Source organism: Gymnoscopelus braueri (genome assembly GCF_963280865.1).
Source record: "Gymnoscopelus braueri genome assembly, chromosome: 11".
Lineage (NCBI taxonomy): Eukaryota > Metazoa > Chordata > Actinopteri > Myctophiformes > Myctophidae > Gymnoscopelus > Gymnoscopelus braueri.
The window spans coordinates 37,078,045-37,089,407 of record NC_137613.1 but is presented as its reverse complement, the minus strand read 5'-3'; the positions used below and the strand labels follow the sequence as shown (position 1 = coordinate 37,089,407).

Below are 11,363 nucleotides of genomic sequence, written 5' to 3'. Positions count from 1 at the left end.
GCGTTCTGAACTGCAGCTCTCTGAACATCATCTCCCCAGTGAGTGCCACACAACCAGCCCAGGCAGCAGTATCCTAGCATGTACTGCCAAGGTTAAAGACACTCATACGCTATCGCTCTGCCCTCTAAACTCAGTCTCCTCATGTCCCTGTCCCGTTTATTCTGCGTATTTCTCTCTCTCTCTCCATCGCTGGCTCTTTCTGTCATTAGTTGTTACTCTCCACCTGTGTCTCTCTCTCTGTATCTCTGTCTGTTTCTCTTTTCTCTCCCTCGGACCTTCGCTTCTGCTCCCTTTGTGTGTGTGTGCTCTTTCATTTTTATCACTGTCCTTCCTCTCTTCTGCTCTGTCACTCATTCAGCTCTTTTTTTCTGTCTGCCTGGCGCTCTGTTCTCTTCCACCTCCCCCTCTCGCCTGTCCTTTTTCTAATCTCCTTTGATATCACTATATATCTCTTCTGCCCCCCCACTCACCCCTTTGCTCCTGGTTCTTCCCCTCATCTCTCTTCCTCTGGGGTAGGCCTCTGTCTCTTTATTATTATAACTCTCTCCCTCACTCTTTCTCTTGTGCACGCTCTCTCCCCCTTCTCTCTGTCTCTCTCTCTCTCTCTGTTTCTCTCTGTTTCTCTCTCTCTGGCTCTCTCCATCTCTCTACACCCTGCCCCTGGCTGTGTGCTAATGTACAGATGTAGAGAGTACAGAACGACTGCTGAGAGGAGACTTAAAGTGGTGTGGTGTCTGCCAATAGTAACATCCAGGACAGGGCGAGAGCTGGGGTGAGCATCCGGGGTTAGCACTCGTCAGCACTGTCACTGTGTGTGAGGGTGAGTGCAAGGGTAATGTGCAGTACGTCGCACGCATTTGTGTGTGTGTGTGTGTGTACTGTATGTGTGTGCGATTTTGTGTACTGCTGTATTTATGACAATACAGCAGTATACATAACCAAATGAGATGAGGAAAATAACTGAACATGAGTTCAGTTGATGGCCCTCACTTTTGCAAGAGGCTGTTTTAGGGTTAAGACTTAACCCTTTAAGACCTGAAGCCGATTCTACAAATGTCTTCTAAATCCCAACAGTATTCTGATAAAACGTATGTTTATATTAGTGGTGCTCAAACTTTTTCATGTGAAGGACCCACAAAATGATATGTATTTGGCCGCCGACCCCCATCTCAAAATATCTTGTTCCAGGGACCCCCAGAAGCAAAGATTTAAGTTACAAATGTTTGCTTTAAAACAATATATATTCAAAGATTTGCACACATTTTCACGATAAAAATAAATAAAAAAATAGCAGATCTACAAGCTCATTAGCAGATCTACAAGCTCATTAGCAGATCTACAAGCTCATAGCGCGGCACTCTGTGCCGTGCTATGAGCTTGTAGATCTGCTATTTTTGAATAGCCAAAGTGTAAAATAATGCTTTTTAGCTCAAATCTAAAAATGAGATGCGTTCCAGGTTTTAATGGGTTAAGGCCTCTACACACCATGCTGAGGTGTCCTGACTACTACATGCTAAACATTGGGAGATCAGTTTGGGTCTGAAACTGCACACTGAGTACACACCACACAGACGGTCGGCTGATGGGACTGTTGTGCGCCTGCGTGACAGGAAATAGCTCCATGCCAAAGGGTGGCAGTAGTCTGCAGGAATCTGATGTTTTTCACAACGAAAACAAACAAGCGGAGCATTTTTCCGCTACTCCTCTGAAACCCGCAGTTCATGGCTTGCTCTCTCTCTCAATTCAACAGGGCTTTATTGACCTGAGAAAACATGTTTACATTGCCAAAGCAAAACAATCAAAACAAAATAATGTATGTACAATTAAAAGGGAATACAAATAATGTGTGTACAGAGCTGTGTTACATTGCAACTGAGGGGGAAAACCCCACAAGAATTGTGCATTTTCTGTCAGAAATATACTTCCACATAGGAAAGGTTAGCTTTGGGAGGAAATTCTCTCTCTCTCACACACACATGCACACACGCTTTCTGCTTAGCTCTTGACTTGACATTAAGTCTAAGTTTGGTTAGTAATATAGGTGGTGGTTAGACGAATGAATATAGCCAATGGAAATCAGTCACACGTCCTCACAAGTACAATTGTGTGTGTGTGTGTGTGTGTGTGTGTGTGTGTGTGTGTGTGTGTGTGTGTGTGTGTGTGTGTGTGTGTGTGTCTCTTTCTTTAATAATGCAGGGCTGTTGATCACACTAAATGATTGATGACAGGGAGGTCATGGATAGAAGAGAAACACAAGAGAGGAGAGCACTCACTGGTATCATCACGTGCTAGCTTCAGTGTGTCCATGCTGTGTGAACATCACCTAATACACCTTAACAGAGCACCATCTACATCTACCTTTGGCTCCTCGGCACACCTTTGATCAGTCAACATCATAGTGTCCTTGGTCCTTATTTTTCTAGCATGTTATTTGGGACATGTAAAGAGAAATGCATCCACTTCAATCCACTTCTGCTTTATTAGATGAGACGAGGAGATGAGATTGCATCACAGGACCTGAGCCAGATTCATTTATGTGGTCAGAGCACTAATTGACCGAGCCACCAGGCGGACTCTCTTTCAATGCACCAAACATACTCAAATATTGATCAAGTATTGATAAACGAGGCCAACTTCCTCATTGTTCAGATGTACTATCTGCCTTTGGGCACTCTGCCCTCTTTCACTCTCTGCACACAGCCAATAGATTTTTGAGCCAGCTGCATCCTCCAGTGTGGGTGGGGCTCTACTGTCTAATCTAGATCCAGCTTTACTGGACACACGAGACACAGATCTTGTTTTCAGAGCAGAGTCCAGAGCAAATCTCTATTGTTGCTATTTTTATTTTGTTGTTCATTTTGCTAATGTGTAACGGGTGCAGCACAAAAAGGTGTTATTCATCTTCTTGTTATTGACGTGTGGGCATTGTGAATGGTATCGGTGGATGGAGGGTTTGTAATGACTGCTGTGAATCTCTCTCAATCGAAGCCCACGGTTACATGGGACACGATGTGAGTGCCGCCGTTTGGCAAATGTCACTTGTTCCTGACTCAAATAAATGATGGTTATTAATAACAGCAGCTGCAGTCAGTCAGGCGGCAGGGGTTGCAGGTGTTTGTGTGCGTGTCCATCCATGTTTGCGAGAGCCAGATTAACGTACACAGAGATGGGTCATCAGTTTTCTGCAGAGGTCTGCAGTACCCGTGACAAGAGCGTGCACTTTTTAACCAGCCCATGCACACACACACACACACACCCGCCCACCCCTCTCTCACCACTCCAGTGCAGTGAGTGGTGGTCTGACTGAGCACTTGGCTATGATGAGATTGGAAGTGACAGCGACTCTTGTTGTGGAAGAGAGGTTCCTTGCCAGAAGAAATGGCCAGTGCAGACATATCAGACAAGGGTTTAACCACTTAAGCCCTATACCGTATACTTCTAAATATCACACATAGTAATAATAGCCAGTCTACAAGATCACGTGTCGTATCAGTTAGTGAGCTTGTAGAGCTGCTATTTTTGAAATTCTATCTCCTATAATGACTTGCCCAAAATAAACCAGGTTCAAAGTAGTTTAGTTGGCATGGTCCTCCTACATGCCATTGATCTAATTACTTTTCTCTCCATTACACCATCGAATAGTGGAGAGTACGTACAGTAGCAATGATATACGGCGCTGCTACTTTATCTTGCTTAGCTTATTGGCAATATTTTATAGTATAGGACGGTTGTAGGGTAAAAAAGAGACTCAAAGTAGTTGTAGAGATTGTTATTTTACCCTCCGTTATCATTGTTTGTTTGAAACATACTGCCCTCCCTGTAATGGTGCCCAACAGCATCCTATTGAAATAGATCCATCATCCAACATCACCCAGCATTGACCATGGAATCACAGTAAAATCCTCAGTGTTAATTTACCGTATCCATTTGTAAACTACAACGATAAGACACTCCGACTGACCTACACAATAATAATATTAATTATCATTATTATTATTATTAATTGAACACAGTGATGTAGGCTACAGTATGTGACACAGCTGTTGTTACACCACATGTCACTCAGACATGTTAATGTTAAGAATGCGATTTGCCTACATTGTAAATTGTAATATAGCACCTCAAACAGCCCAAAGAACCACAGAAAACTCCAATATGTTTGTGGTGTAACTCATTGCGCTCCGTCCCCAGGTGTTCCACACCTACTCTAACGAGGACTACGACCGACGCAATGAGGAAGTGGACCCGGTGGCATCGTCGGCCGAGTACGAGCTGGAAAAAAGGGTGGAGAAGCTGGAGCTCTTCCCTGTGGAGCTGGAGAAAGGTGAGAAGCAAATGAGATTGTTTGATTCCTTTGGTTTTGAATGAGGTCAGCCATTCTTTATTTCATTCATTCTTTATTTCTTGTCAGTTCAAAATTCTTCTTTTTCTGTCCTGTTGGAAAAAAAGAAACAGTTGTTAGGCTAAGATTATGTTGAACCTTAACCCATTAACTGCCAGAGGTATTTTCATATTTTTTAAACCTTAAACAATATTTTTATATTTTTTAAACCTTAAACATAAAAAATTAAACCTCCTTCCCTTCTTTATGTGTTTGTCAGAGGGTTATTTGACTCGGGCTCAGTATTTTCTTCAAACCTGAAATAGCATGACAAGCATACATTTTAGGATTCCTCCATCCACTCTGGTGTTATGTAACACCAGACCGGCTTGTGAATCATTAATACAGGATGGCAGAGGGAGAAGGGGCTGGATTCCTCACTGGAGGAGAGTTTCCCCTACGCTGCACGTTTCCCCTTTTTCTGTGAAGCCCCTGGCTGTGTGTTCAGGAAATCACCCTCTGCCCCTCTCCATTAATAAATCAATGGTTCTGTTATCCATTTGTCTGAGCAAATTCATCCATCCATCTGTCCATCCATTCTTGCTGCGTTCCGTCCAAATTTACCCCCCCCCCAACCGCCATTATCAGGATGGGTGCAGTTGTATTGAATGGAATTTCAGGGCATTTGCTAGCATGTAAATGGAGGTCCTAACCCGAACGCACTCAGAGTGGTGTATCCACTCACACACATCCAGTTAATTGGCCGCATTCATTTAACCACATTAACCTTGGCATCCTTATTGGGGAAATTGTCATAAGTTTTCACATTTTATGATCTCTGCCAGGCCGGAACGCCCGGCGCCGGGGATTATGTTTTAGCCCTCGTACGTCCCTCTGCCTTTCTGTCTGTGAGCAGCTAATCTCAGGCACCGCTGGACTGATTGACCTGAAATTTTGCACACGCACATCCAGTAGGGAAGGAAAAAAACCCACTTGAACCGTAGGACGTAGGATGTGGTTTGATTCCCGGGCCAGTGGACCGTTACTGCATGTCACTTCCTGACTCTCTCTCCCTGTTTTCTGTCTCTAGCCTGTATACTGTAACTATCTGTAAAAAAAAGACATAATAAATGAAAATAGATAAATAAAAGGCTTCCTGTCTTAACTGTGTTCTGTGTGTTTGTAGATGAAGATGGGCTGGGCATCAGCATCATCGGGATGGGTGTTGGGGCCGACGCTGGCCTGGAGAAACTGGGCATCTTCGTCAAGACTGTTATTGAGGGCGGAGCCGCAGAGAGGGATGACAGGTGAGAGCTGTTCTCTGATTGGCTGTGGTCGTAGTAGTGACAAGCCTACGTCTGTAGATGTACAGTATATTCTGTTTACAGCTCACCCAACATGCAGAGATTCCCTTAAATACTTCTCCCTGATGCACACGTGTGCATGGTTTCATCGTGCCCTGGCCTTGTCAGATTAAGCAGCATGGGTTCAGGATCGGAACAAGAGGGAGAGGTACAGCCTCAAACATAAAAGAGAGACTGCCAGACGTGCCGGTGCAGTCATCAGACAGGCTGCATGTGGAGGCGTATGTTTGTGCCTGTTTTGTGCCTGTGTGTAAAAAGGGAAAGAGCAGGCTATGAATTTGTGCTCATATTATTTTGCGTGTGTGCGTGCGCATTCATGCTGGTTTGTTTATTGTCAACTGTGAACAACACTGTAAGCACTCAAGCTGGGGTTATGGAAGCGATGACGGCTCCCTAGCAGGCCATTGTGGGTTAGCTTCCTCTGCTCTCAACTTTTAACTTCTCTCTCTCTCTCTCTCTCTAACTCAGGTTTCACATAAACAGATTAAATATGCCATAAATACTCAGTGCATTATGACAGCTGTGTTGCTCTGTGTATGCATGAGGAACCTTAATGTACTGGAGTTGTTTCCTGTGGGAATGTTTCAGTAGCTACGTATAATAGTGGGTGGAGATTGGTAGCTTTGTGTATTGAGCACCAGCAGCCCTGTGCACACTTCCACATGAAGAATGTCATGTTCCCTATAAAATGTAAGATAATAAAAAAAATCCCCACAAGAAGGCGCGCACACACACACACCCCAACTTACTGTAACATACATGTACTGTACATGCACACCACAAATCAAACAGTAGCACAACGCAACGTAACAGACATGTGGTTCCTCTCTGGTAAGCTGGTAGAAGGGCAGGGGGGGTAGTGAGGTGTTGCTAGACAGAATGTAATTTTCTTCCACCATTGCCTCAATCGCTACAGAGCTCTTAATGGTCTGACGCACACACACACACACACACACACACACACACACACACACACACACACTCACACTCACACTCACTCACTCTCTCTAGTAGGCAGACAAATAGGCATTGTATCATTATGATGTCTGTCGCTGATGACCTTTGTGTGTAGGGGTAGAGACTAGAGTCAGGGGGAAAGGGTAATGTATAGAATCTACAGCGTGATATCTTCGTTATGGTTTTTGGTACCTACCTCTCCTCTTCCTCTCTCTCTACATCAATCAGAGAGACAGCAGCAGATTAAGATACAGCCAGAGTCATGTTCCTGTGAAGGTCACCATGTGATTGAGTTTGCAGCTCTGATAGGCAGCCACCTCGCTCTCTCCTTCTGTCTACCTGTCAGTCTGACATGTCTGTATACATTCACATGACAGCCGTGCCTGATGTGTTCAACGCCACGGGCAGATTGACGCACACGCTGACACTGCTGCATGCTGGGAGAGCGGCACCACAGGCGCGGCGCCTCGTCCAACACGAGGGGTGACTGTCTGCAGACGTGCCCGATTGCATGGAATGGAACAGTGTATGGAAGACGTCTACACTTTGCCAAGTGCCACTGAGCAAGGCAGCAAACTCACAAGTGCTCAAAATGATCGACTCTGTGGGTTCTGTGTGTTTACTAGAACTGGAGGTTAGGGGTGTAAAAACAAAAAGGAGCTAGTTTCTCCTTGCTTGTCTTTTAGCTTCAACGAGAGTTTTGAGAAAGACAGAAAAAGATAGACCCATTGATCAGTTGATTAGTTGATTGATTGAACAGTTGATTGATTGAACCATCGATTGTCTAATTATTGATTCATTGGCTCATTATGTCAGTGTTTAAAATCGCATGGATTTGGAGCCTTGCAACGGATTAGCATTCTGCCGGCTGCCTGCTGCCAGCACTGCAGCAAGCGGGAGTTGAGATTAAACTGTCCTACACACACAGCATACAAACTCAAACATGTCATAATACATCATGGTCTATAGAGCACCGAAGTCCTGACGTGACTCGTTCATCCCCAGGTTTGCGGAAGTAATTTCTCTATGGAGAATAACATTGGGTCATCTTAGAATCGTCTCATATAAGAATTGTGGTCCAAAAATAAACACCGCGTGTCGGCGTTATTGTCAGGGAGGGGGTTCTGTATCGTTTATGATAGTCAGTCACTTATATTTGATACAGTCTGTTTCTGGCGAAAATGTAACTAATTCGGCGGAAGTAACATTAGCGTTTTCTCACCGTCAGTTGATGCTTCATATCCATAAGAGTCAACACGCCGGGGTCATTTGTTTATTTTTGGAACACAGTTCTTATTTGACGCGATATTAAATACGTCTATGGGATTCAGAACGGGGGTGGAAAACTGCGAACCAGGTAGACAAACAAAGGATGTGTAAATGACGTCAGACTTCGGCGGTCTATTCTAATGTCAGATTACCTGAACATTAATATTAAACATTAACATGATACATTAATATTATGTCCTCTGCAGAGCAGACCTGAGATGCTGGCCTGAGGCAATATGCTACACAGTCAAATCCTCAGCGTTAATTCATCAAGTAAATCTGAGAGTGTACAAATGTAACCAAACTGACCGGTAAAACGCAGGATCTTACAGTGTATGCATTAGCCTTCCTAAATGCCCCTGAGCCTGCTCTCTTTTGTCTGTTGGAAAGGCAATACTCTAGGAATTTTTTGTGTGACGCTCGTGATGCATACTTCTTGCAGTGGTTTTCCCCATCGCAGTCATGAATCGTTCTGAAAAAGCAAGATGGCTGCCCGAAGCATGTAAGGGTATTCCATTTCTCGCCAATAATGTGTTTTGGCAGTGTGACATTATCACATTTCCATTGTCACAGCAGGATGATACAGTGCAGTATCGATATTGCGTATAACATATCATGTGAGATGAATGTTGTTCTCAGTTTGTTTGTTTTTGCTGTATGGGTTATTCCTGAGACAATCGCATACGCACACGAGCTTAGGAATGACAGCTGTCCTTTGTGTGTGTTTGCATGTCAGGATCAAAGTCAACGACCAGATTGTGGAGGTTGATGGCACCAGTCTGGTGGGAGTCACACAGAGCTTTGCTGCCTCTGTCCTCCGAAACACAGCAGGAGTTGTCCGGTAAGGTCACACACACACGCACACGCACACGCACACACACGCGCATGTTTTGAGACAAATAAACAGATTTAAACTATTAGCCCTAAGTAGCTTCTTTTTGCCAGACCCAAGGGGTCGGGCTTACATGAGGCTTTGTACCTGTTTCGTCCATACATGGGCATGGTCACTTTGTCCTCCGGCCCCAGCCAAAAAAGTCTGTCCCCCTTTCGTCCATACATGGGCATAGACACAGGCTGACACGTCATGTGAAGTCCGTAGTGCTCTGATCTTATAAAGTACTTATTGGGTCTGGCAGAACCAGGTCTCCTGGTCTTGTTTAATAAGGTCAGTCATAAGAAAATCATATCTTTCATCATTTTAGCCAACTGCTTTACTGTAAAATTGTACATGGCATTCATACAGCATACTGTTACTGTATGAGCTACAGCACTTAGTAAAAAGCTTAAGAAGCTGTGCCTGGGCTGTGGCATAGTGCCAATGAGAACTAGCAGACCTTTTAACCTCATCTCAATATCTGAAATGAGTCAAGTTATGGGGCAGAGAGGGCCATTTGTGCCTAAAGACTCCCGTGTTTTTGAGAAGAGTCTAGTCAGTGTTTGGCAGCCAAAAACAGCAGAGAGCCAGACAATAGACACACAGCATGGCAGGAAGGCTTTGATTTGGGAAGCCAGTTCTGGGCGGTATGACTATGAAGACTCATTATCTAACACTTTGAGTTATCAATATACAGTACAGTACTTGTTTTCCTGGTTTGGTAGCGTATGGGGTTGTGTTTTCTTCTCTCTCTCTCTCTCTCTCTCTCTCCCTGATCCATTTGAATCCTCAGTTTACTCTTTCTCTGTAAACTCATTTTTTTCTTCTTGACTTGCTTCACCTCCTGTTTTAACAGATGTCTCCATAGTTTCCTTATGTATTATCCATCCATCCACTCTAGAGTGCACAGTAAAATGCTCAGCGTTAATCCGTCCATTTGTAACTCCAAGGGTTACAAATGGACTTAACAGGTCTCACTCTCTCAGAGTTAAATAATCTATGAGGATTTTACTGTGTGGTGAGACTTTTATTGCCATTAAATAATCCGTACAGTCGGTGGTCAATTACTTTTTGTAACCCTGGCCTGAACCCCCCTGAGACTTATCACAGCCAGAATGACAGGTGGTGATGTGAAGGACATCTACTGCATCGATCTGTTGTAAACACACTCTCTCTCTGGGCCTCAACCGCCTGGTCTACACTCTGATGGATAAAAGCTTCCTTTCCTTTCAGGGAATGCAGACACTTTGTCAAATAATATTTTTAGCAAACAGCTTAGTACATCAAGTGGTGACAGCAAGTTTGTAGGTTTAGCTTCTCCACTGGAGTGGGACATACAGTAATATAGGGAAGACCCAATATACAGTAGTAGCTGTATTTTATTTCATTTTGGTTTTCATTGCTACTCCTTTTTCCCAAGTGACTTGTTCACCCAAAAACCCAATATTTACCTACCTATTAGTAGATGCAAGACACAGAGAGCATACTGCAGGGTTCCCCAATAGGCGGCCCGCGGGCCATTTGCGGCCCGCGAGAGGCAACTGTCCGGCCCGCGACGACTCCAGTCAAAATTGGAAGAAAGTTTTTTTTTCTTTTTTTGAAAAAAAAATAATCTGTATTACTGTTCAAGCAGACTAACAAACACATCTGTAATTAAATTGTTGATTCTGGACTTATTTAGATTTTCAGTATGTACAACTGGCTGCTGTTAATGCTGTTAACAGTCTGCTTGTGTATTACAAGCAGACTGTAACAACCAAATATTTTAAGTGAATGGTTGATTATTATTTTATACTTATTTTGTTTCCAGAGTGCATTTTTTCCTTATGTGACCCTCAACACAAGATTTAAGAATACCAGGCCTAAAATAACAGTGTCAAATTAGCTCGATTGGAGAAAAAAAACGAATAAAAAACTAGTTCATTGTGCTTCGCGCGCGGGCACAATGCCCCTGGCCCTCGGCTTGTTACCCGAGACATAATTTGGCCCTTGGGGAAAAGTAATTGGGGAACCCTGGCATACTGTATAATGTTAATGTAGACAGTGTCTGAATGAAGATGTGTACAGTATTACATCAGTGATCCTGGTAATGGCTGGATGGATGTTGTTTGTCTTTCTTATATTGACTTTGGCACAACAGGATATAGCTTAGGTCCAGCAATTTTTCATGTATGGCCAGCCCTATAAACGGATATGTCTGTCTGTCTGACTGACTGACTGACTGATGAAGTTATGCCATTGCTAATGACTAACTAGGTAATCACAGAGCAGTCGTGTGCATGTTAACTCGTGTGCCCAGCTATCACTCACAGCAGAGTAATAGTTCTGCCCGAAGGTATCATCAAACCCTTCTCTCTGCCTCTTTTTTCGCTTAACATACATTTCCCTCTTAATCTATCCTCTCTCATACGCTGATGCTACTCCTCCTCCTCTTCGTCCGTCTCAGTAAATCCTTCCGCTCGCTGATCACTGGAGGTTTTATGGCCCACTGTCCTAGTTCTGCAGTTTCAACTATATTTAACCCTGGCTTCCTAGCAAATCAATCTAGAACTGTGTTCAGTTCCACAGAGAGAACCCC

General features: G+C 43.8%; 1 protein-coding gene across 3 annotated transcripts in view; it reads left to right on the top strand.

The window, feature by feature from the left end:
- ppp1r9a (protein phosphatase 1, regulatory subunit 9A) overlaps window positions 1-11,363 on the top strand; it is an 84,218-nt gene that overhangs the window by 36,676 nt on the left and 36,179 nt on the right. For all 3 annotated transcript variants that reach the window (XM_080443051.1, XM_080443052.1, XM_080443050.1), the window contains exons 3-5: window positions 4,192-4,324; window positions 5,508-5,628; window positions 8,648-8,752. In XM_080443051.1, coding sequence (XP_080299177.1) covers window positions 4,192-4,324; window positions 5,508-5,628; window positions 8,648-8,752 — 359 coding nt within the window. The remainder of the gene's footprint in view (window positions 1-4,191; window positions 4,325-5,507; window positions 5,629-8,647; window positions 8,753-11,363) is intronic.